Here is a 27,636-nt window from a genome sequence, read left to right on the forward strand (position 1 = left end):
TGGCAGTGGAGTGATCGATCACTGAATCACTGGTCAACAGACTTACCCTCTTCGATTCGCCGGGAAGCCTCTTCAATGTTGGCGTCTGCGTCCTTCAATATCACATACATGAGCGGCATCAGCTCCCAAGGATAGCGGAATTTTTCTAATAGCTTTTGGCAATAGTCTAGGAAAACGTCTTGGCCTGAAATGAACGGAGAGAAAGATGTCGTTAGTATCTTTATTCTCATGCTTCTCGATCATCAGTTGTCTGCAATCGATCTGCCCATTTACTTCGCAATCAGCTTCATTGACATATCTCCATCCCATAAACAAACGGAGTCGTGGAGCCACTCCATCTTGAATTTCGCCAGTTTGCATAAGTACATGGTGCAAAAACTGGCAGACAGCGATGTGCAACGTAAACATGGCTGCAAAAACGTCGGCATAATTTGAAACTTAATACGGGAAACCTATTGCTATTGATATCAAACAGGAATGTTCAACATTTCCCATCCCAGTGAAAACCAGAAGCATAATCGTTAGCTACGGGGGACTAAGCAAGTCTAGACAGCAAATAAAACTACTTTGTTTTTAAGAACTATATATGTACATACATAGATTTAAACATTTCATTTTTTATTTAGAAGAATCACCTTAATTTCTTAGGCAAAGGATCCTAATCTTTAATAATGATAAATATGTAATTTCCTATCAAAACCCATGAGCTACTAAAAATAAAACCGTTTTCTTTAAAAAAATAACAAAACAAACAAATAGAGAAGTCTAATATCTTAATATCAAAAGTAATTCCAGTAATCTTGCAATTTCTGTACCTAACCAATATATCTCATCTAACTGAGGTTACGATTAGGACCTTACTACTCTTTTGGCCACATGAGATACATTTCGTTGTAGTCCAATATACAATACATATTTTCACAAACTTGTGTCAAAAATAAAGACAAAACTATTTATCCGTTTACTTGTGGAATATTTACTTCGTATTAATATTTTTGCCGCTGGTGTTACTTTGCAGTTTTCTCTTTTACTCGACGAGCTTATGCCATTATGCTCTTCGTATCGCCAGCCATTTTTTTCGTTTTCTGGTTTTTACCTCACACCAGCAACAACACACCAACAGCAACAACACACCAACAGCAGCAACACACCAACAGCAGCAACAACACAGCGGCTACATTGGCCCGTCGTCGTTGTCGTTGTCGGTAGTTTGGTTGTAGGCGGAGCTTCATATCCATTGGCTCGTTTTATGGTGGCGCTCTTCTCGCTACTTCTGCGATGCGGTCGTTGGTGTTGGTGTTGCTGGCGTGCAAGTGTTGCTGCTGGCGCTGCTGCTGTTGCTGCTGTTGGTGCTGTTGCTGCTGGCGCTGCTGCTGTTGCATGCAACACAAGCGCTGTTGCAGGATTTGCATTGGTGCACTCAGATTGCGTGTGCGAACTTGACTAGAAACTCGTGGACAGCTCTACTTCCAGCTCTACTTCCTGTTGTGGCTTGTAACTTTTACTCGAGTGTTGCCCACATGCTCATTCAGCTGGTCGCGTTGCACGAACATTTGCCGCACTGTCTGCGCCTTTTTAATTTAGTAATTAAGTCATTAGTGGGCTGGCCGCTGTTTGGGCGCTGTTTTGTTACCATTTTATGCCTGCAAATTATTTTATTGGGCGCAAATAAATCTAATAAATTGATTTATTGCTGCCGCAACCGACGCTCGACCATGTCAATAACTGAAAAACCATTTTACTAGCCCTACTCACTGTGGTCTGCCCACTTATCGCTACCGCCATTGCCTCTAAGCACCGTCATTGTTTTTGAATTAGAATATTTAAACATTCCCATTCAAGTGGCCAAGAGTATTAGAATAATAAAACTCTAATTTGCTAATCAAAACCACAGCGTGAAACCACAAAGAGTCAATTTTAAAGTTTTAAATTAGGCAGTTAGCAGCGTTTATAGTCTGAGACTATAACGAGAAAACAAACATTTTTTAATCGAATTCATATATTCATGATTCTTTTCAGGATTTTATCGCTTTTTATATGAAAAAGAAACTTTTAGGGTTAGCATCTCTTAGAAGCGTTTATATAAACACTGAATATATATACCCTTCATTTAAAGCCCAGACTTAAAACAATGAACCATGCGAATTTACATTTTTAAAAAGGTTTGCTACTGAATGAACAAAAACGTCATTCGTTTACTAAGTAATTATTGTAAAGTAACCTTTTTCAATTTAACTTAAGGGCGGTTTAATCAGATACTCTTTAGGAATAAAATATGATGATATATTTTTAATATAAGTATTAGCCTGCGACTATTAAATAGGCGCGGAACACACAAATTCTATTTACATATAACCTTTAGTAATACCTAACCGTTTTAAAAGTACTTTCAAATAAATATTCGTGACTTCGACTCTAAAACTATTGATGGGTAAAAGAAACAGATTCCATAATTATTACTTTTGAACGGAATTTTCATGTTACATTTCCGTGATACTTCTTCTCACGTTTCATATGTTTCATCTCACGTCAACAAAAATGTTAAATACATTTGTGGAAAACAAAATAGGAAATAACAATCACCAATTAAAATGTTCAACAACAATAATTATATGTAATCTAAACTTGTTAATAACACTTTACAACTGCATATTTTTACAGCTAATTAGTCTCATTTCGTGGCTCGGCCAACAGTGCCATGTTTAGAAATGAAACTGAACACTCAAAATTAAATCGAATACTGCAGTTCAGTTCATTCATCGGATTCTGAATGAACCTTGCCCAAACATGCATGTCACGCTGAAATCCTACATTTACTTAATCACCGAACATTTTAGTCACTTTAAGTGCAATCCTAAATAATACACACATTACACAACATTTATATAAAACTCTCGGCAAGCGTTGGTAACGCCCACTTGGCACGAAAAGTATCCCCGCACGAAAAGCTGCAGCTGTCGGTGTTGCACCGCCCTCCCCTGCAGAAGTATGTACTACCTACCGTACACGAATATATATATATAAATATCTATATGTATATGTATATGTGTACATGTAGATCTGCTAGATGCACTTCTATATGCATGTACAGTTAGCCAGTAAACGATGCCATTAACGCGCATAAAGCGACTCTGCGCAGGGCCATGTGGCAGGAGAACTGGGGGCACACAAATCCGAGCTTCGTGAGGAGCAAGTTATATACTATACAATCCATGTACATGGTCCAGCTATATGTGCAGGTTGCACGTGTACTAGTACTGTGTACTGTGCAGTGGTATTGGTACTGGTACTGGGTACTGGTGTTGTTATTACTTTTATTACTGTCCAAACTGCAGCTAACCTTCCACTCGGCAATCTCCGAGCTCCACGATACCGAGTCCTCCACGAGGACCTCGTTTCCCCAGCTCCTTGCTGCGGCGTTTAAGTCGTTAGCAAGCTTTTCTCGCTCGTTTCTTCTGCGCCTTTTTATGAGTTTGTTGCTGCAGCACGAAGCACTTTCTGCCGCTCCTGCTGCAGCTGCACAGTTTCTGGAGGAGGTTTTATATATCGTATATATAGTTCTTTGTACCAATTGGCAGGCATTACATGGCCAAGGCACCACTTCGCTCGCTGGCTGCCTCTTTTTCCAACCATTTCCTGCGTTTATCTCGATGGTTTCAATTTAATTTACGCAGTCGCTTATATTTAAGATACTTCGACAAAACGGCGTACAAGCAATTTTCTCTTTTAACTGGCAATTAAAAAAAGGACATTATCTCTTAATTTTTTAAGCTATATTTCGAAATATATTTACACACATATTTCGTTATTTAGTATTGTTATACATACTTGCTATGCATATGAAAATTATTATGGTTCTAAAAAAAACATTTTCTGATATAACAAAGTCAAAAAGTATTCAAAAGAGGTCAAAAGACTCGTACCAAAAATTTTGGAAACATTTCCTATGATAAAGAATCAAAAACTATCGATCAAATATATGAACAATTTCAAGATTAATTGTTAATTTCAAGCACATATAACCTATTAATTAATTTTTTTCGTTGTTTTTAACTGAAAGTAATTGTTATTAACATTGAATTGTTGAAACTATATCATTCATACGCAGTGTTCTATGCGCTTACACATAATTGTTGTACTTCTTTAATATGCAACATTGATTAAAAACCATTCAAAATACCTTTTTTCGTGTGTCTTTACTTAGGTAAAGTTTTAATTTCATTTACTTAAACAAAACCCAAAAAATATATATGAGCACGAATATTTTCCAGATAAAAGCATTCATTTTGCAGCTGCTGAAAACCCAAAAGAAGATTTACTCCGTGTGGAGCACTTCGGCATCGCGTTGTAAAATTAACTTGTGCAATAAAGAACCGAGCAGAAGTGAGATGTTGGAAATATTTTGATAAAATTTCGTGCGCTTTGCAGCTGAATGGAGATAAAGCCTGGCTACCAAAGCGATGAGGAACACCCGTAAATTTCTCGAAATATCTGCAGATCTGCCCCGTCGGCAGTCAGTCGAGTTGCTCGAGGCAGGTCGTAAAACGTAACAACAATAAAAAATAATAAATCGACATATCCACAAAATGGCAACTCAAAGTGCTCAGTATGCACAGAAAGGAGTAAGTGGCAGGCAAATGCCACCAGAAGGAAGGAAGGCGAATTGACGAAATCCTTCTGCACTGGGGCAATGTGGTAAATGAAGCGAGCTTCGGAATGCTGTGGGCTATATCTATATCTATCTATGTGCATGTCCGGACCAAAATTGGAGGATGGGTGTAATGCCAATGTGCGCTGAGCAGACAATATAAAATCTTTGGCAACCGGAATGCAAATGCAAGGAGCAGAAACAGTGTTTTAATGAGCCACAACCCCAGACGCAGATGTGATGAGCTGCGTGGAGTTGAGTTGACCAAGCAGTGGATGGATGGATTCTATTTCATTTGGAGTGATTTGCTATGCTAACAACACTCACTAATTGGTGTTGTAAATGTGAACTTAATGTATTTCAGCAACAAACTGCATTTTCATTTCTTACTAAAAAGTAACTAAGATATGCATTTGCATGCATGCTGGCAAAATGTCCTGATTGCATAAAGGGAATTTACTAAAAGGAATTCAATATTCACTAGCCCTAGCTGTCATCAAAATAATCAGACCAAATGGGCAGAAATATATCGGGAAATGCAAGGGTTTTCCTCAAAGGAACTGAAAATTCACGAATCAGCTTTGCACTGATTAAAAGCCATTGATAGGTTACATTTCTGTGCGGACAATAGCTCCCACGTGAACAACTATTGAAGCAGTAAACCGGCGAGGTAACCGTCGCCAGATTGCATTTACCTTTTCATTTGTTATTCATTGCCTCACCTTCAATCGAGTTAAATTCCCGAACACAAGAACCTGGCCAATATCCGCTGGCTGGCTCACCTTCATCGCTGCAGCTCGTTCCAGAGGAGCTCTTTGTGCATTCGTCAACACAGTGCAGTAAAGGCCAATAAAAGTGCATGTAGCATGCAGCCTTTTTACGAGACGAGTGAGCGAGTGAGCAGGGGACTCGGGTGGCAAGTGGCAAGCGGCGAGTGGCACTTCGATTTGGCTCGTCCTTGCCAGAAGGCGGAAGTTGGAATTTGGAAGTTGGCTTTGACACAGGGGACCCTGCTTGGTTGCCTGCCACTCGGTTGGCCAAGTTAAGCTTGTTAAGCTCCGCACGAAAGTCGTTTTAATCTCAAAATTAAAACGTTTGCAATTTTCGAGCGACTTTACGAGTTATATAAAGAAGAGGCGAAGCTCTCGTCTTGTTCGTCTCAGTGCCCATTTTCTTAATCGTTGCCTTTGTCGTTGTCGTTATCCCGTCTAGTATCCTTGATCCTTCCTGACTTGTCGCATTTTCCTTGTCGTCGTAATTCACTTGAACTTGTGTCATATTTCAGTTATGTCGCATACTGTTCACCCCACAGCCTTTTCTATCCCTACTCTCCTGCTGCACTTTGCATGCATTTATATAGTTTTTATTTTTATTATCGAAAATAACAAGCTTTTTCTGTAGATTTATTTTTATGATCGCCGCGCTGTCGCTGTTTTTTTACTGTTTGAACTTAACATTTGACTTCAACTTGTTCCCGGTAATAAAGTTTCTTTTCTTAGTTCTTTTTTGCACTTTTTTAGTATTCGTGGATACAAATTAGCAAAAAATAGATTAGATTTGTGTGAGTTTGGCAACTTGTCTTTTGTTAGGGTAGCCATTTACTGCTTTTGTTATTTTTTATATGTTTGATTTCGATCGAACTTCATTATCAAATGATTCTGTGATGTAAAAAGGGCTTATCAACAATTTCTTACGTATCTCGTACTTATTTAACAAAGTCAATACAGCGCAGTCTACAAAGTGCATTGGTAGATTGTAAGGCAGACTTATTAACTTAAGTTCATTACAGTGCCCTAGAAAATGTAAGTATATAATAAGAAACCGTTTATACATTTCTTAAATTCATTTTTGAAAATGATTGTTAGATAACTGAATCATTAATATTTAAATCTATGTAGGAATATATATATTGAAACTGCTTTTTAATGTTTTAGTTCTTACTAATAATACAAAAAATAAAAATCAATAAAACTCTCAAAACTAAATTTTTATCTGGAAACAAGAAGTGGAACCTTAGGACCTCAAGACTCCATTATTAAATTTATATGACGTTTAATCTACGAGTTTATTCTAATGATTATACGCCTTTAGCTTAGAATTCATATTGGGTCAAGAAATCATTGCCAATTTTTGACTTTTCTGGTCGCAAGCTGTACTTTAGGTACGTCTCCATTATTTCGCTGAGTGTATGAAATACTTTGTATGTGTACATTAGGACACATTTAAATTGCCAGCAAAAATGCCCGTACGAGTGAGGCAATCGAGCTGCCAAATATTTGGCTCGCCCAACTTTGGTGCCTCTAATTTTATGACATTTTAATGAATGCCTGCTCATACTAATAGGCATGCTAAATGGGCCAAGTTGTCTTGCAATGACATCTCTTGTCTGATTTTTGTAGCGTCCATTGTGGCTTTGGTTCATTAGGAATTGAATCGAGATATTTTACAACGGTTTGGCTGCTAAAGTATGTGATACTTCTTGTTCTAAGTGAGTTACACACGGAAAAGCAACAATGTATGAAATGCAAAATCGGGGTTAAAAGGTTTAAGTATCCATTTACACCTCAATTTGCTCAGTACATTTATGGCACATTAAATACATTGGATGGCAAATAAGGGTATATGTAAGGTTACACATGTTTAAGTTGTTAACATCCAATAGGGTAAGTTGCCTTAATATTATTTTATTTATTTATCTACAAATTGCTAATATGTAATCGTGTCTGGGAGATAAGCTCTTCGCGCCATTCGCAGGCCAATTGAATCTGAAGGTCGTACAAGAAAAGCGGGAAATTCAGAGTGAAAGGAAGCAGACACACCCGCTAATATAGACGTCAACCGCCAATTTTCCGGCGAGAATCGCTGACAGGGCAAAAACGGAAAGCAAGTCTGCCAAGTGCAAGGAAACTGACACAGTCCGACAAGCTGTTGTGGGTTTTTGGGGCGCCAAAGTGGTTAAAGAAATGTGTGCCCCATCTATACGCCACTTGTCCAGCATACCGAGCGACTACTGTGGCGGTGTTTTGGGACTGCGTCAACTGTTTATGGATTACACGTGGCGGGCATGTTAAGTTGAACTAAGTGTCGAGGCGATTGATATCTTGTCGGTGAAATATCAAACGTAGATGATCTGAACGCCGAACTATTAGCAATGATGATATTTCTCAATATTATAACGCATTTAGTTGCTTTGGGTGAATGGGTAGTCTTTTAAAAATTAAAAAATCTTAAAAAACTTCATGTAAATTGAAAAATTTAGCCTTTGCGATCTATATTTCAATTACTTAAGGATTGCTTTAGGGAGCTAGTTAAATAATATATAAATAACCACTTGGTTTAGAATACATAATAATAATAAAAATGCAAGCAAGTAAGGAGAGCAATTATCGTAAGATCGTAAACTTTTAATATTACTTTCTGTATTCACAAATTATCTTTCGGCCGTTCAAATTCTACACATCGTGCGCATTCCTATAAGGCATCTATATACATATATTAAATAAAATGTGCTTGTTATGTGTGCAAATAAGTTTTGCTCAGTTTTCAATTTTATAACGTCCAATTTGGCCCTGGTTCAAGAGAGATGCCGCCGACGACGCGTAGTAAATTGCGCGTGAATTGCATAGAGAGAGCTCTCTAACAGGTGAATTGGGGGAAGAAGCCAAAAGATTCTACCCAGGAATATCTTCGTCAGCAAATGAACTATAACTCGTTCAGAATTGGCCATTAATTATAGAGCAAATTAGCATAGGAGGGGCTATATTTAATTTCCGGGTCCCAGCGATGCACAATTAGCGTGGTTTTCTTCTGCCAAGCTATGGCATGCCCAAACACCTACGATGATGAGTGAATGTGCCCACTCGATGTGGGAATTCAAGATCAGAAAATCACTTACACCAATTTACAGTAGAAAAGTCTCACAGTTAATAATTATATCGAGAAATCATTCTCATTTCTTTATTCAACTGAAATCAAATTGTTTAACCCATACGAATGCAAACGAAATATCTTTGTCAAAAGTGAATTTCTTGTCGTGCCCACATAAATTAGCTAAATTACAGAACCAACAATCAGCCATTTAATGTGGCCCTAAATTTATATTAAACCTGCACTAAAAGCTTGCCAAGTCTTTACATATTTTATTTCTCATAGTGGCTGGTGGATTTCTCGACCGGCTGTGGACTGAGAAATGCCACAGGATGCATCCCTGGCGATACATTTTGGCAGCAAGAATTCGGAGGGTGTATTTTTAGCTGGCCAAAAATGAATTTGCATCGAATGCATCCGTCAGCACAAGCCGAAAAATCCGAAGAAAGAAAGGGACTAGAGAGCAGGAGAGAGAGAGATAGAGAAAGAGATAGAGAGAGAAAGAGAGAGAGAGAGCGTCACTTTCACTTTCAAATGCACATGTCCTACTCAGCACTTATCGTCGTTATCAGCGTTTGTGCCATCTATTTGCCCTTTTTCCGGACCGATGATGATCGCGATAAGCGGGTGGAGCTTAGGTTCTTATCGGCCAGGGTTGCCAGGTGTATGAAGAACGTGACGCGCAGTCAAAGTAACAATTGATACACCTGAACAAATATTGTGATGGCTTATATGAAGACCACAAACAAAAAGTAGTGTAGTGCAAACACAACTATATTCAGCTTTAAAAACTCAAATATAATATAGCATGGTGTTGTCTTCAAAGTTTAATTTTAGTGAACCAAATACCAATATAGATGAATTCATGTGGTTTATAAATAAATGATAAATAATAAAATTGCATAACATGTTGCCATCGCTGTAAGTATTGATACCTATGAAGGGAAATATAAATGTTTCCTTGCACCAATTGTACAGAGTTGTAGCTGATTTTTCTTAGTGCATCGCCGAAGGATTTAATTGAATTCGGGATGTGTTCGTGTTACGTATGGTCCTGGAACCCCATTAAGCCCAATTGCCAATTGGCTCTGTCTTAAGTATTGCTAGAGAGGATTCGCCTTGGCTACCGTGGAGGGGCACTAATTTCATACATCATCGGTGGGTTCGGGGATTTCCCGGAGGTAGTGTGGAAAGTCAATGCTTTTGTCTTTGGGCTTAGCCTTCTTTGGACGGACGCCGAATGCTTGCTAGACTGTGGCATCGTAAAGTTTTGTTCTCTTGCGCTTTTTACGAGCCAGCCCCGAAAACGTTCACGTTCACGTCAAAGTTGTCGGTTGATGATGACGACCCCCAAGTCGAACAACGAACAACTACAGCGACAACTGCGGCAAACATATTTATTTGGCTTTGCCCGCAGGGTTTTTGGCACTCGTAAAATTAAGAATGAAGAAAAAAAAGGAACAACATTTTCCCAAAGAGCGTAGATTTCTTTTCCCTTGGTTTTTACTGCCGCCCGTTACATTCGCGTTAATTGCTGGGACTGTGATATAAATCAGTTGATATGACGTTCGTGTCCTTTTCAACCATCACATGAAGGGTTCTGGCTGAAAATTGATTTTTGGTCCAACCCCCAACGAATTGTGAATATATCGTTCACGTATGTGGTAGGCTGCGAATACCTACTTTGATCTTAAACTCAGTTAAGTTCGTTAATTCGAAACGGTTTTGTCTATTTTTGTTCCACTTTGGTGGTTTATTGGAATATCGAAATATATAAATAAGTGTGGTTTTGGAAAAGTGAATTTTAGTTTGATATGAAAATTATTATTATTATTGTATGAATTTGATTAACCGCAAGAGAATCTAAAGAATGCGAATTTAAATATTTAGATGCATTTCGGACTGCACTTTAGCTATTTTAAAACTTGCACTAGTGCTCATTATGCATGATAACATTTATTTACCTCATTTAAGATCGTTGGCTTAATTGAATAGTCTTTTTGAAAGCTTTGTGCCGCAAACAGTTCGCCCGTGAACAAACATAGGCTAAATTAAGTTTCTCATTTGACTGGGCAGCGCACCTAGATAACCAATCAGTGTTTGCATGCTAAATTCTTGTTATTAAGATATATAGATATTTTTATGCACCCCACTCGTGTGTAGAGAATTCTTGCGCAATTGAAGCGACAAAAAATCGTAAAGTTAATGAATCAATTAAGGCGAAAAACACTGTGCCGCGGACGTTTCACAAACCAGATTTGGTTATTTGCATGGATATGAAAATAAAATCGGAATTTATTGCGCGTCGATTGAGTGATAGGCAACATGTTATTCGAATTAAAAAACCTGTCTAATTGTCAAATAGTTGTAGCTGTTTTTTTTTTCAATTTTAATAGCTTTGGCCAGCCAGTTGCATTTAGCAATTAACGAAAGAATTGAACAAAGTGCACAATTTGCATGTAAGCCATTAAAATAAATATATTGAATTATTGCCCGGCAATTGGCAATTGGAAAATGGCATTCGGTAAATGTCGAGTGGGAAGGGGAAGCGGCATTAAATGTTGAGCATACGCCGTGATGACCATAAATCAGGCTGCAGAGATACAATGCCAATGTCTGCAGGCGGGTGACCATCATAAATCCAGGCTAGTCTCAAGACAATTAACGGATTAATTATATCTTCTGAGCATAATTGGATAATTTTGTTGCATCTCTCGCCATTTGTCCCGAGGCCCGTCCAATAAGCAGTGCCCATAAATTATACCTGCGATAGCGCGCCCCCTATAAATAAGATTAGGTAAATTACTCGAAAAATGTGAATATGTCTAAGACATTCTCGGCACTTAATGTTTCATTTGCACAAGCAAGCAGAAGCAGAAGCACAAGCGTTCGGCCCACGTTGCGTATACGTACGGTGGTGGTCGGTCAAGCATAAATTAATAAGGAAAATGCCATTTTCATTGCGCACTTTCTGTTGTCAAGGCAGACACCAACAATCAAGAGCAACTCGAGAGCGAACGGACTGCAGTTCGGACGCCCAACGCCATCGAGAGCGCCAGAAATGCATCGGGAGTGCATTTGTTTGCGATTACGCCAACAAATTGCTTACACGTGCCGATTGTCGTGGTCGGGGATGGGTCGCGGCCGGGTCTGTCCGACTATACCTATTCCTATAGCTATATCTACACTATATATACTATATGTTCGCCGAAGAGAGAGCGCGTTCGAGCAGTTGAGCGGTCGAGAGCCAGACAGCTGTGGGTGCCCGCTGGTGTGCGTATGTCTATCATAAACAAATGCATTTGACTTTGCCTTCACACGCGAGCAAAGTGCAGTGCGAGTTTCCCATGTGCTCAAAGCCTACTGCTGACTGCTTCACTTTAAACCCGTCCTTGGCTTATTCAATTTTATTGGCTTGCAAATGTGTTTCCATTGGGTTCAGGCTTTTCAAAACAGCACTCTATGTGCTTGGAGAAGATCAGGGTGATGGTTGGAAATTAATGAATATTAAACTTGACTATCACAAAGTGAGGGCAACAAATTCGGAATACATATTTAGGATTTTAATTTTTCCGCTTTCTAGATTAAACTTTGTATTTCAGTTTATATGACTCATAGACGAATAGCACTTGGAATTTTGACAGCTGTCATATCCAAATGAATATCTGTTAGTAGGGTGGTCATTTTAAAAAATCATTTTATTTGTAGTAAGGTAGGGGAGTGCACTTTCTACAGCACATATCTTGAAATTTATGATTTTTCTTCTGCAATGTACAGTGGCAAGAAACCTCCGATGATGCATCGTCTGTGGTCAATTTTAGCGCCTGTCGACACCGAGTCAATAAATTTCCCGGCGCTCAGACGTGTCTGCAGTTCCGCCGATAGGAATGGACCAGAGATTCCTCACTAAACTGTCCACTACGTGCCCACTCAGTGCCCTAAAATAGAAGACGCATTGGGCAGATCCGGTGAAGTGTATGTTGCTATGATAAATTGACAAGCTGATAAAAGAGTGCTGGGAAAACAATGAAAGGTCGCTTGAGTTTGGTAGATTTTCCTCGATTTTGTAGGGTGCATCTTGGGATGTCAGTGTCGAAGAAGAACTGAATTGCCGAATGGCGTAGACAATTTGTACAGACACCGCACTAATTTGCTAATATTTGTTCGACTCGCGAATCTTATTTTTATACCTATAAGTTGTTACAACTGCAGAATTTGCTGAAATGTTAATGGAGGGTCTGTGGTCGGGGCTCATTAAAATCCATGACCGCGCTCGTAAATTTCGAGCGCATACACTGTGGGGTGGCGAAATTGAAATTACAAAATTACAAAATAAATCGCACCGAGTTTATAGTGTCTGGCAGTGTCTTGGCCAAGAATTTGTTGGAAATTGAAATTAATTGGCTGGGGACAAGCTGTCAAAAGTTTTGACACAAAACGTATGTCATACATACTAACTTTAGTCGTTTGAAAAATGCAGACTAATCCATTGGCGCGAGTTTGGCTAATTGGGTATATGAATCAAAGGCGTTTGGCTAAGACAATGTATTTTAATTGCGATTATTAATTTTACTGCGCATGTCAGCCAGTAATATTTATAATCTTTTTAATTGATCAAATTAAAAGAATATATCTTCTTAATGTGCATCGTTAAAGTGTAATTTGCATCCTATGAGATATTGCTCAAACCTTTACCTGCGATATATGATCTATCAATTACTTTGCGGATTAAATAGTAAATATGAAGCGCAAGCTTTGCATACCTTTAATTATGGACCAGTTTTAAGTACCAAAAACATTTGTAATTTCCGCTGAGAAATGCATTTCCATTGCAAAAGCGTTGGGAAATGATTTAGAAAATTTGGTAAACAAATCAGCAGAAACAGTTCGCAAAAATTTCAATTTCAAATACAAGGCGTTTTCACTTTTCCTCACACGAATTCCAATTCCAACCGGGAATTGAACTGCCCCACGTGCCCACCCTTGGTCATGTGTGTTTGTGCATCGGCATCGGTATCGGTATCGATGTTTGTTTAAATGCAAATACCCGAGTTCAGAACTGTTACATATACATATATAAATATAAATATAAACACTTCGATATGAATAAGCAATGCAGTGGAAACTAATTCAAGTTCAAGGTGAGTTCCGTCGACATTCGCCGCCCAGCGGTTTCGATGGCGATGATGATGATGATTCGGTTCCATCTGTAGCTGTCAGTGCTCGTTTGGCTATCCAAATTATGCAATATGCTTGCAGTCTGCACCCCGCGTAATTGAATGGAATTGCATTTGTATAAAATATCATGTGCGCCGACCAAGTGCCAGATACCCAGAGTTCAATGGCCGATCGACCGAAGGTTGCATAGATACGATGCGTAAAGTCGTTGAAATAGTGGAAAACTTAACATTTCGGATTGGTTTATCTGAAACTTTATTATTATTTATTATATTACATATTGTTCATTTATTGTTTAATTTATTTAAAGAATTTTTATTACTTCATCACTGCCTCCTTCTCTTAAGATTGCTACACCTTCGATTGCCAATTTATGTTCACAGGATTAAGCTTAAGTGTTTGGAATTTCGTGTTTTGGTTGACCTGCAGCTTGAACCCTACATAGGGGATTGCTATAATATGACATAAAAAACTAAATGGCAACGGTTCAAAATTAAATCCCATCATTTCGCCGGCAATCAGAGAAGCCACAAGCAAAGATAATTAAATTATTTTGCCAAGATGTATGGCGAACCTCAGGGAAGTGAAGTGGCGGAAACCGACTGGCGATCGGCGGCTGAGGACCCACCGGTTTAGGGCCATATTATGCTTCCATCTCCATCTCCATCTCCACCTCCACCTCCACCTCCATCTCCGTCTCCATGTTCATCTTCATCTTCATGGATCTCCATCGCCAGTCGCATCTGTTTGCCGCGCATTTCATGAAATTACGCGCTGTTAAAATCAACTTAAAAAGACTCCACGTAGTTTTATGTTTCTCCACTCCAGCCAGCGAACAAAAAACAAAGTTGTAAATTATAATTTTATGTTTGAAATCTCAAACCAATAATGTGAAATCCCAAGAGCCTGCGAAAGGGTAACCAATTGGCGAGTGGTTTGATCTACGATCCTGAGAAATATTCAGCCTGGTCGGATAAGCAAATCATTTATCCGGTACACAATGTGGGTATACTCATCTATTTTGGTATCAGTTTGGTTTAGCATGTGTATTTGAATTACAAATCTGGTAAGATTGAAATACACTAATAGTTACTAATGTGTCTTAACCAGTAGTTGTTTCCATCGTAGCAAATAGTTGTTTCCATCGTAGCAAATTAAACATGTTAAAGTGACCAGCTGCATGGTTGATTCTAGGGCATTTTCTTGCAGTGCATGGCTTAGTCGTTAGTCGTTAAGAACCTAACAAAAATATTGTAGGAATTGAGCAAAACATCGTAAAAGAAACTCAGCTCTGAGCTCCCAGCTCTGCAACTCAGCGGCGCGCAGCTCATTAAATGCGTCTGCGCAACGTAATTTGCCTTTGAGGCGCGCACGTTTCCAACGTTAAGTTCCTGCGCAGGTTTCCCGGCGTATTTCCCATATCGTTACACCCCATATACTGCCCATATACTCCCCATCTACTCCCCAACTGCTCCCCATGTACACCCATGCACTCCCAAGGGAGCACTCCTCACACTCGCTCCTCGACTCAACTGAATACCCTACACGTTTACGACGCAGCGCGACATTTACTACTTTGATGCCCAGGAACGAGATGCAAAAATGCTTTAGAATTGTAAAAATGTTGAAAATAAATTAAAAATGTGCTAAAAATCTCGAGCAGGCCGCAGAAGGAGGCAAGTTGATGGGGGGACGGCGCTTTTATGATCCTCTTGGCCAGCATTTTGGGGCTAGTTAATAGCTCCTATATATGTATGTACATACAAACATACGTATGTACATATATGTTGGCGGGAATTAATGCGTGTGGGCGAGGCCCGGAGCTTTGCCATCTTTTCGAATTTAATGAAGGCAATAGAAACCGATTTCCAAATGAGTTTCGAGCACATGAGTTTTAGATTAATGCATGGAATAATTCTGGAACCAAGGATATGGCTCTTTCCTAAGCTCTTTGGTTAGTTCGAAAGTATCTTAAGGATGGATAAAGCTTAAGCAAACGAGGTAGGAATCCTTAAAAGTCTTTTATAAAATACTATTAATCAATACCAATCAATATCATTATCGTAGAAAGCTGCAATTAATATTTATCTTAATTAATTTAAAGTCTTTTCATTTTCACATAAACAAACTAGTTAGACTAGATAGTATCAGGCAGTATCTGCAATAAGGATTTCAGACAAGTTCCTAATCTATTAACTGTATCTTTACTAATGCGTGATGTTCAATCGGTTTGGAAGCACCAACAGTGTCTGGTAATCTCCATGGCAAGCTGTCAGTTGATTTTAGGTGATCATGGTGTTCTATCTAAATCATCTGGCGATATGACAGGAAGCGCCACATCCACTAGAATGGTTTATCCAGCAAATGTAATTTATACACACAATTAAATGCTCGAGTTTGCGCGCCGCAATTTAGCTGCTATTTACGACTTCTCATCCAGACATTCACACTCGGAGCGGGCCAGACTTGTGGGCCACGATACGCACAGCTAATCCGACTGGAGGAGCAGGTATCTCCTTATGGCCCGTCTCCATTAATGTAAATCAACGTGTGCAATTTCATTTTCAATGCAACAATTTGTGGCAGCCAGCGGGCAGCTCGAAGCTGTGAGTTCTGTTGTATTTTTTTTGTTATTCCGCCCAGCCGGTGTTTCGGCTTCAAATTGAAATGGCAACAAGTTTTTAATGAAGTGAATGGGGTGCACCGAGGTCCAAATTGTTGGACTGCTGATAGACAAGCGCGGTGGAGGCCTGCGAATGACAGACCGACTAACCGACCGTGTGGTCGCGTGTTGAGGGCGTTGGTCGCCCGAGAGCCGTGGGTTGCTGGCTTTGGCCGAATATGCAAATTCACATATTTACCCTAATGGCCATCGACATGCTCGGCGTTGTCGGGGCTCCTGGCCATGGCCTATCAATCATTGAATTCTGGACATTAAAGACCGTATTCAAGACGAAATAAAGTCGTTTGGCCAGACGCCTTCAGCCAGGTCAGAACTCGGACCGTGCATCAATCAGTCTTTATGTTTGGCCAGCTATTTGATCCCGATCTCGATCTCGATACCGGTTAGAACAGCCTTGGGCGGCGCTGCAGATGCAGATGCACATGCAGATACTTGCCGATACCGGGGACGTTCCGAGATAAGATGACCAGGAACATGACCAAACAAAGGTGTGCGCCTCCCATGATCATATCACATTGCCTCCGCCCCGCCCTTTGATTTGGTTTGGTAATTTATGATTCAGATGGCACAATTATCCGGCGGAGGAAGTGTATCGGCGTAACTGGAGGAGGTGGCATCCAGAAATGACTAAGTGGCATGCCAAACTTTTTCCCTGATGTGTAAAGTGGCTGAGAACAATGCATACTAATGAAGGGGGCGGGTCCTCAATCAGTTGGTCGGAGTCTTCTAATTAAGATTAGTTAGTGGAAGTGCATTCGGAATTTATGAAATTCTGTTCGTCGCAAAAGCGTGACGGTGTTTGAAAATATTTTACAGAGCCACCGAATAAAATGCAATATAAATACAAAATCTAATTTAATAATTTGCATATTTTGATGATTTTTCCTGCTATTTATAGGCAATCGCCGGTTTGCAAATGGGTTCAACGAAAAACAAAGTGCAAATAGTCAAAAACGTACACTGTACGAATATATTTGTATATTAGCAAGCAATCGAAACTAATTTAATTACGTGCTTGCATAATTTCCTATCAATTTTATTAATTTTTCTGAATGAAATTTTTTAATGAAATAAATATTAATAAATAGATATTTTTCACTGTGTAGAAAGTAGATCCCTTATTCATTTCTAGCTCTGTTGCTGTTGACATTTCGTGACATCCTTTAAAGTTAAGGATGTATCTTTTGGCAAGCGGCTTTGAATTCGATCAGAGGAAAACCAGTTTTCACCTGCGCCCTATAATCAGCTGATCAATGTACCTATTTATGCACGTATGCAACTGTTTGCTCTGGAGCTCAGATACGAAATTCGCTAGGAAAAACTGGCTTAAAGGAACCGGGGACGTTGGCCCATAAGATGTGGATATTATTACTGACTGAGTTTTGTTGATGCAACTTTAATTGTTGGGATATTAAGCCGAATGCGGAGCATAAGAGGTTGAAGGAGGAAAAAGGTAATCATGGAGGTCGTTGAACTTCGAGAGGTTGGTACTAGCAGTATGCGAAATACATTTTATGGATAAGACAAATTCCTAAATTTAAAATGAATTTAATTAGTGCAATGCTGAATATTTGGCTCTAGAATATTTTCGTATAAGCATTAGCTCATTATTATTTTTATTGAAACCTTTCTTACTTGGTGTTACTTTAAAAAACTTTCATACGTAATTAAAAGCACATTATGTGCTTATTAAAACTGTTTCTCTGCTTTTCTTACAGACCCACCCTCTTCGTGTGAAATGCACTGATTCCCTACTTGCAATCAGATTAAAGCACTCTAATATATATTTTGTAGCACTGACTAGCTATTAGTTATTATAATTAAGCCCCCAGTTTTATAGATCATGCATTATTTACAGAACGCAGAAATCAATTAAGCGCACTTCGTGTGAAACGCACTCTTTTTCCATCTGTAAGCATTTTAAAACAGTTTAAGTTCCCCTGCTGCAGTTATTATTGTTATTTATTGTTATAATTAAACCACCAAGCTTAGAAATCTTAGATTGGGACATCAATTCCACGAGGCAAATATCATTTGTGGGCGCAAACTCTTCTGATTTAGCAGTTGATAACTGCTAACACGTATCCGCAGAGGACCATAAATCAATTTGGCCCGCGGCGAGACCAATCACACACTCGGTTTATGATGCAAGTTCTTGGCACCTTTGGGCAGATGCCTGCCATAAATCTGCAAGTGCTTTGCTCTGCCCATTCCCAAATTCCAGTTCGTTTCGAATGTACTCACTTCGCGCACTTGCAGTCGTATTGTATCTGCCGCAGGGAAGTTGCAGGTTGCCAGTTGCAAGTTGCAAGCAGGGATGCCAATGCTGCGAACAATGTCTGCCCCAAGCCGGATCATAAATTGCGTGCCTGTGGAAATGTAAACAGTTCTGAAGTCGTGGCCAAGCGGAGACGGCGTCCGATTACTAAGTGGCAACAGAGGAACTGAGAGCCAGCGCCCCAATCTTTCGGGGGGTCCAACAATGTTGTTTTAAGCAGTGCTTCACATGCAATTACACCATTTGCAGCAACAAGTTTTTATAAGTAAACGTACTCAGAGACGGCTTCATAAATATTTTATAAATTTAATAAATTGAGTGGCAAAGAATCGCGCCCGGAGGAGCAATTATTTTAAGTGCCCTCCTATTTTGATCGTACAAACAAAAGCAGCAGGGCCGGGCATCAATCATCCTCCTTCCCGGTGCTGTTGATCATGTCAACGGAATGCCCGTATTAACATTATATCAATGGGATCGAAAATGACATCCTTACAGCCAATGCCCTCCCCTAAATAAATAACTCTGTTTCCTAATTGCTTAAGTGTTTTTAGCGGGCCGCCTTATTTGGTCAAGCTTCGGGATATTCGGACATTAGCTACACAGAGAGAATATTTTGGCAACAAAGTCGAAGATGGAATAAGCTTTCCTTTTTTGTTTTGAAAATTTTAAATTTTTTATTGATGCCACACAATAATAACTTAACACAGAGAACGTGTATGTATAGTATCTTTTTTGTTGAAATCTGTTTGTACCCCGTAATTTTACTCACTTAAAGAGCCGTTGAATCCTCACACAGGGTAATTTAGTTTTTTTGGCAGTACACTTTCACGGATTCACAAGCTTTCGACTTGTCAAAAAACCAAACAAAAAAAAGAGTGCGAAGCCTAATGGCCCGCATTTCGAGGATGCAGCTCAAGTGAATACTTCGGGGCTTAGAACCTGGCTTAAAAAAAGGGGGTTGGGCTTCGGCGAGAGCCCTATAATTGATGCCTGCTGGATGGAAGCTGATTATGCCTGTACGCCGATGCAAATGACTTTGGCAGGTTGTAAATAACGCCAGCAAGGAAGGCCTGAGCTTATTAGCCCTATGCCTTTATCCGCTGCAGCTGCCGCGTGTTTAGAGTCATTCTAGAACCGTTCAGAGGCCAGATCGCAAACTGCGACTACACTAATTTTCTGCTCGTAAAAACGGCTTTAATTGCGAGAAGAGAAAACCATATTTTTATTGTTCGTGCGGAAAAGTATTTCTTTTTTTTTTTTAGGTCTGTTCCTGGATAGATTCTGGCCATATAATTAAGCCCCATTTCGGGCGCATATAATCCCGGCTTGGAGCAGACCGCCGCCGGGCATCGCGAACAAAGTCCGGCGGACAAGTATTAACAGTAATGCCAACATATTAACTGGAAATCTCGTAAATTATCCAACCAAATGACCTGTCAAAGCTGCCAAGCGCTGCTCCCGAGCTCATTTCTCAAATATGGGAAATAATAAAATGCAAACTACGCTCTCCACTCCAGCTGGAAGCCGGCAAACGAGCCATTTGAAACGAAATCGAAAACAAAATCGGCCAGAATGTATGTATGTCCGCGAAATATACCAAAAATACATTTTACAACTTCATTTTACGAGCGCAGCAAAGTTTTTCGTTCTCTACCAGGGGGTTTTTCAGTCGAATTGGCGGCACTAAATGTTCTAGACAGACAACTGGGAGAGATCTGTTGGCCAGGCACCAGGTCTTTTGGGCCTGGCCAGGAGGCGCTGCCTGTCTTAAGAGCCCGAAATTAGCACAACCCATTAAATTAATTAACTGAAGTCGAAGTTTATCGATTGCTGGCCAACATGGTTACCTTGACTTTGTGAACACGACTCGAAGTTGCTTTGAATTTTATGTTTCTCCTATATGCAGTTTACTGCCATGGCTGCTTTTATGTCGTTAAATTATGTATAATTAATAAATATTGAGTGTATTAGTGCACCATGCAAAGTGAACAGTATATTCAACAAAGTGTTGCCAAACAGCATTCAAATAACAATTAATTTAACTGATGAAATTATCATTCTCATTTGATAGGGTATAAAAATATCATTAGTGGTGGTTAATCTAGAACTACACAATATATTTTGATTGTGTTTGTTGCTAAATCACTACCACATTTAATACCACAACATAGAAATAGAAAACGGATTTGAAGAATGTTGTTTCCTCTTAAAAATAAAGGTACCGCCCAATCTCTATCCTAGAACTGCTGTCTGATCTAAATTCGAATCAATTACGTGTTCAACCAGATGTTTAAAAATCACTAAACACACTGACCATAACCTTGTGTTTTGGAAATTATCTTGAGCACAGGAATGCCCCAGTTTCCTACTGATACTGGGGCAATTGACGACTGTTCTACAATATTGGCATTCAGCTATTATCGGGATATGATGGCCATCAGATTTAATGACAAAATGATAGTCCTGAAGCAGGAACAACTCCTGGAGGAGCAGCAGACCCAAGGAAAAGTGCCAAGTGCCTAACCTCGCGTTTGGAGGTGACTCGCAGACGGTATGACTAATTCCGGAGTCGGGCAGCGCCAGTGTGGGCAGCAGGCCAAACTAATGAGCCGTCCAACTTGTTTTGGGCGACTAGGAAATTTGCAACAAAGTTGCCTTGGCCGGCTGGAAACCCGATCTCGGTTCCTGTTTGAAGACGGGTTAGTTAGCTCCGCGCCGGCGATCGAGATTACGTTTGGGTTTACATGCTTGCAGACATCGGGGCCACAACCTGGCTACTTGGCTGCCAGCGACTACGGCACCTGAGGAGCTGGAGGCGCTAGAGGAACTGCGAGAGGTGGAGCGGTGTTCAATTGATTGACGAACTGCTCGCAGTTGACAGACGTCGGTTTGTATTGTCTGCACTTCTGCTAAACGATCGCCGTAATGTCTGATCCATGTCTGGGTGCCATTACGCGCCGATGATGATAATGCTCGTATGCATAAAGAAGACATCGGCGAGTGGAAAATGCAACTGTGAAAAAGTTTCATGCCTGCTTAGCACTTTGATGGATGGTCGTGTTGGATTGGCTTGACAGAGCGTCTTGTAATTGTGCTGCATTTGTATGCCGCGTTGTGTGCCGCGGTGCAATTAGGGAACGTGGTCAGCCGAGCGTTGGATGGCCCTCATTGCACCTGATTTGGCGGAGTCCACAACCCCAGATGGAATCGCCAACCAGCTGCTAATCAGCTTTTATATCTGCTACCCTAAGGTATTGCCATTCTAAGTTCTTGGGAACGCCGATCATAAATGCTAGTCCCAAGGAATCGGATAATAATGGCTCATTTAATACAGCGAATTATTCATAAAGAGCCATTTTTTCTTCATTTATGCGTGTCTGCAAGATTAAAGCTTTAGACTGATTGCCTAAGTTGGGATCCTAAAAACTACAACTCCCATGCTGTCGGTATCTGAAAGATACTTTAATATGCTAATCACATTACTATGTTTTACACAATAAAGATAAATTGAATCCAATGTGTCTTGCTTCAAATGTAATATCATTTATTGAAGAAGAATTTTGCAATGCTTTAATAACCACTGTGCCAAAGGTTTGGCAACTAAACTTAATTTTGAATTTAAATCGTTAAGTAAATTTAAGTGAAATAAGATTTTAAAACTATACGAGCCTTAAAGGCCTAGTGCAAAGGCAAAGCGCACATGGCTTGCCAACCAGAAGAGTATTTTTCCCACGCATAAATACGGCTTAAACGCTTTAAGATGCGATCAAATCGCTTTAGAAAAATAGGCGGCACTGGAGCCTTCAGGTGTCAACTGTTGACAGCCTGTGTATCCAAGTTAATTGATTTTGTCATGGGCCGTCACCGACGCCACAATGCCTCTCCTTCCAGGCATTTTCATCTGGTCGGCAAGTACGGGGCTTTGGTCTCATGATTCCGTGTTATTAAGACTGTAACATTGCTTGGAGTTTTAAAGTCTTCTATTTATTTTTCAAATAAAACATCTTAATTATGTATATTTGCGTAGATATACACAACGGGCCAACACTGTATGCCAAACATACCCATAGCTGCTAGGGATGTACTCGTATGCTGTTCAGATAACTTCACCTAATTAACTTTTTAGGTCCAAGTCTTTAAGAATTAAATACGTGTATGAGCAATGAGTAACTTTATGTCGACTCCATACGCAATTGTCATTCCCGCTGGCTGCCTTTGTTATTTACTAGTCTGTGCCCCTGAGAACAACAACAACTTGATTAGGCCTTCTGTCGGAGGCTTCCCTGCTCCAGATGCCTATGGTACGTGCCGCGACGCAGCGTGGAGTTATGGTTCTGTCCTCGGGACTACCAGCGGCGGCATTTGCGGCCTATAATTAGGTGGCAATCATTTAGTGGTGCGAGATGCACGGCCACTCCTTGGCGGACAGCTCCTCGTGGACAGGGCCAGGATGAAAAGGCCTGGCAATTTTCTTTGCGCTTTTCATTTTCAATTTTCCGTATGCACTTTACTAAATGAGCCATAAATACGGCTAGATACTTGCAAAGATCGCAGATCGTGTATTTTTTGGCGCTCCCAAAGGAGAAACTTTACATGACAGATACAACACAAGACATGACCCTAATTAAATTAAATGGGCCATTGCAAGATCACCCAATGTCCGTCTGTTCTTAAATTGATTTTAACAAATAGTGAGTGTGCATTCCATTTGTTATTTCTCGTCATAAAAATATGTTGTTTTTGTCAGATTTAAACGGATTATTACAGTCCGACCCAATAAAGTATAAATATTCTTGATCTGGATCACTAGCCGTATATATTTCGAGTTCTCAGAAACTTTAAAAGCTAGCAAGTAACGGGTATCTGATATTCGATGGATTGTACATAAAACAATTTTCAGACCAACAAATTTCGTTAGGTAACCTTCAAAAACCACTCAATAAGTAATCTTGGTAATGGGTGATCTCAAAAGATATAAAATTGTTTTTTTTATGAGATCGTGGTGGGTAGAGTTGTGCTCCTTTGGCTCATATAGAAGCACATTCGATATTGAGTCCAGACCGTGTAAGTTTTGTTATGAACTAATGCATTTTAAGACTTATAAATGTAAATGGAGTCACTTACCCAAGGGCACATTGGCGCCGTTCTTGCGATTGACGGAAACTGAGATCGGCAAAATGGCGGCACCGGAAGTGGACGACGGCGAGGGCGACGACGAGTCGCAGGACCCCTCCAGCGATTGGGCGGGCGTAGGCACCGTGGTCATGTGGTGATCGGCGCTAGTGATCACCGATGTTCCCGATGACCTACCGCCTCCTGCTCCGCCACCAGAGCTGCCCCCTCCGCCTCCTCCTCCACCACCGCTGGATCCGCTGCTAGAGGTGGCCGCTGTAGCATTGCTGGAACTGGGTGCTCCACCGCCGGAGCTGCTGGTGGCCGCACCCACACTGCCGCCGTGATCGCTGTGCGGCGGAGATCGCAGGGCGGTCTGCGTGGCCGGTTGCTGATGCGGATGCTGGTGGTGATTCTGGTGGTGGTGGTGGTGCGAGTGTGGATGGCTTTGGTGCTGGTGCTGAGCCACCGAGGCGGCTGCAGCGGCTGCCATGTGGACGTGGTGCGCGTGGGCGTGACCGTGAATGCTAGAAGCGGCCGTGCTGGGCCCACCAAGATGGGAGGCTGGAGCCGACGGAGCTGCTGCTGCCGCCGCTGCCTGCTGGTGGTGCAGGACATGTCCGTGATGCGAGTGGTGTCCTCCGTGTGCGTGATGGGCATGCACATGGTGGGCGTGGACATGAGCGGGAGCTGCGACATGATGATGATGACTCAACAGGGTCGTGGCCGCCGGATTGGCGGGCGGTACCTCGTGCATGTGCAGTGCCCGCTGCTCATCCTGGGCCTGGGCTCGCCTCAAGGCCGTTTGCAGGGCCATCACCCGCTGGCGGTCCGCCGTCAGTCGGCACTTCTCGCACGTGCAGTAGCGGAACTTGCAGTACCGCTTGTGTCCCTTCAGGGTGATCTTCAGGCCATGATTGCGGCAGCGGGCGCAGTTGGGTGGCGTTCTCGGCGAAATCGAGCTGCCGCTTGAACTGGAGGCTCCGCCACAGACGTCGTTCTTTGAGTCGATCATGTCCGAGTCGGACATCGTGTCGCTATTCCAGTTCTCCTCCGAAACCATGATTCCAGCTTCTAATATCCTATGTAAGTGTTCGAGCGTCTGAGTTTATTTAACCGTGCTTTAAGCTGTTTTTATTAGCATTTTCTGTGTCTATTAATTGTCTTTTGCTGTTTATTTCACTGGGGCTTTAAATTATTAAAGTTTTTTTTCAATGAGAGAGAGTTATATTGCTAAGGATTATAAACTTTTATTGCAATTTAGTCTTGCTTGAATTATTGGTAAGTTAGATTATTGCGTAAGTCCGAAGAGTATTGAGAAATATTTAGAGTTTAGGTCTCACTTTTAAATTTAGCTGCTTTTCTTTGATTTTAGAAGCACCTGAAAAGATAAAGTTCAGATTTTTGTTTAATACACGATTAGTCAATATGCACTCCACTCTTATTCAGCTGATGCAATTCCAATGCATCCATATACTCTAAACAAGAGGCACAAATGTTTATAAACGATTGTGAAATTTAGTTATCCTTTTTTTTTTGCATGCTTGGCTAGTAGTGGCAAAAAATTTACATTTGTATTGCTAACTATAGAGAATGTTTGCAATATTTTCGCGTACACCTCACTCCGAAAATATTTTAAAAACAAGACCAGATGTTAAAACTCCGTTTTTATTGGCCATCGGACATCGCATGTTATATGGCAATAAAGTATGAAAAATCATTTAGATTCGATCAGCCACACCCCTTTACATTGCTTGGACTCGTATTGGATTTCAGAAACAACTCGAAGGCGGAGTCAAACACGTAGATACATTGTATTGATAGAGTAGTGAATTTGTCCTGGTGTCATATAATACTGTCTCAAACAGAAACGACGGATGCGCAAATAGTTAATGGGAGGTACTGGAATTATGGTCGACTTTTGACTCTTTGAAATGTCTACACATTAATTTTCCAAGCGTCTTTTTCGTTTGCGAGATGTGTAAAAAATTCAGATACATTTACGTAATACGGTTAATTATGAATCGTAAAAAAATATATATAATAACTATGAGCAAAAGTTATTATGGAAAACATTTAAAATTTTGAAAAGTTAAGGTAAATTTACGGCCGAAATTTGCCTATAAACTTTCTAAAAATAATTTACATTTCGTTACTAGGAAATTGTTGTATAATCATATAAGGTTTACTAATAAAAAGTCGATGTATACAAACTGTGAAAAATAATTCCCCTAATTGAATGTGCTTGAATTTTTCGAATTCTTAATAGTCTTAGTACTGTAACTATTTATAGTAACTATTTTTTAAAAAATAAAACAGCTCATATAGTTTAAAAATGTTTTATTATTATGCTTGCAATAATGCATGTACTTTGATTTACAATGAATATATCTTTTCAAGATCATTTGATCATTCAAAATATCGTAAATTGCAACTTTAAAAACGTGTAATTTACCTGTTTAACGTGTATTTTGAAAAACTTTATATTTAAGAGTCAAAATACTTTTAATGATATTTGAAAATACGTTATATATTATTAATAACTTTATATTAAAACTTGGATTTATATACTTTTAAGGTTTTTAAATTATGGGTAAGAATATGCCGGATTACTTTTGATGGTTTAGAATAATAATTGGTATGTTTAGCTTTTGTTGATTTTCACACATAACACTTGCTTTCCACAATTCCAATTATACAGTCACTTTCAGCTGTATGTTACAAAATATCAATCAATAGTCGTCACACAACAAACAAAAAATCACACAGAAAGTGTTGCACGATCTCCACTGACTTGCAAAAGCCGCCGGTAAAACGCGCGACTGAAGAATCCGATTGTAGTCCAATTAAGCGACTGATTCAGCACCGATAGCAACGTGCAAAAATCAATATTCATAGGGCCAATCAAATACAAATCTGCTCTTTTAATCCGCACAACTTCTAAAAAACGTTTCGCGAGTCGCGAGCCGAGCTTTTTGGTTCTGCTGCTGCTGACCGATCTGAAATCTTTGGCATGCACAAGGCAACTCACATTGGGCCGCAAGACGCGGATGCAAAGAACTCAAAAGCGCCGAGCGAGTGCGTCAGTATTGGTGGATGTGCGAGTGTGTGTGTGCGCCAGTTGGCTGGTGTGTGCGAGATGTTTGCCTGTGTTTGCGTGGAAGCGCACCGCCAACGAAACGGAACCGAAAATCGCATCGAGAGAGCAAGAGCGCACCAAACTGAGCCACAGTGGGCCAAAAGTCCTTGATAATCCTGCGGGGTTGGAGTAACGCTGGGCTTCCAATTTTGCTTATTTTTAATAAAAAAAATCAAAGAATGTACAACTAGTATTACGTTTTCTTCATATTTTAAAAGGAACTATTTATTTCTTGAATTTAGATTCCAGTGCCAGTTTTCAAAAATCTTAAAACGTAATCATTACGTACCTTATGTCATCTATTAAGTTGAATTTATTTAATTCATTGAACGAAAATAGCTTTACCAAGGAATCATAGAAGTAACAATTCGTAGTATGTCCTCTTCAAATTACCAAAGGAACCATTTATTACTTGAATTTAGGAATTACTTTGTGGTACCAGTCTTCAAAAATCATAAAGATGAAATTATTTCGTACCTATTTTAAGTTTAATATGGATCGAAAAGGGTTTATCACACTGTAACTTTGTAAGAAAAAGTTTTGAATATATCAATTTCCTTCCTTTTATATCTTTAGGAGGCTAACATATTTTTGAAATAAGCCCCATGATTTGGATCCACTGTGCAGCGTCGACGTTGCGTGCATTTGGAGAAATGTGGGGGCTGCACACCAATACACCATCGTACTGGCACATGCAGCAAACACACACACACTCGCGCAGACAAACGGAC

General features: G+C 40.2%; 1 protein-coding gene across 3 annotated transcripts in view; it reads right to left on the minus strand.

Moving 5' to 3' along the window:
- Nucleotides 1-27,636, minus strand: part of LOC6614310 (protein doublesex) — a 41,816-nt gene that overhangs the window by 10,605 nt on the left and 3,575 nt on the right. For 2 of the 3 annotated variants that reach the window (XM_002038714.2, XM_032723584.1), the window contains exons 2-3: nucleotides 23,779-25,147; nucleotides 47-184 (exon numbers count right to left, since the gene is read on the minus strand). In XM_002038714.2, coding sequence (XP_002038750.1) covers nucleotides 47-184; nucleotides 23,779-24,829 — 1,189 coding nt within the window. In that variant the 5' untranslated portion in view covers nucleotides 24,830-25,147. Of the gene's footprint in view, nucleotides 1-46; nucleotides 185-23,778; nucleotides 25,148-26,221; nucleotides 26,809-27,636 lie in introns of those variants that run through there. The other variant, XM_032723583.1, reaches the window with a different exon arrangement.

This window comes from Drosophila sechellia, chromosome 3R (assembly GCF_004382195.2).
Source record: "Drosophila sechellia strain sech25 chromosome 3R, ASM438219v1, whole genome shotgun sequence".
NCBI lineage: Eukaryota > Metazoa > Arthropoda > Insecta > Diptera > Drosophilidae > Drosophila > Drosophila sechellia.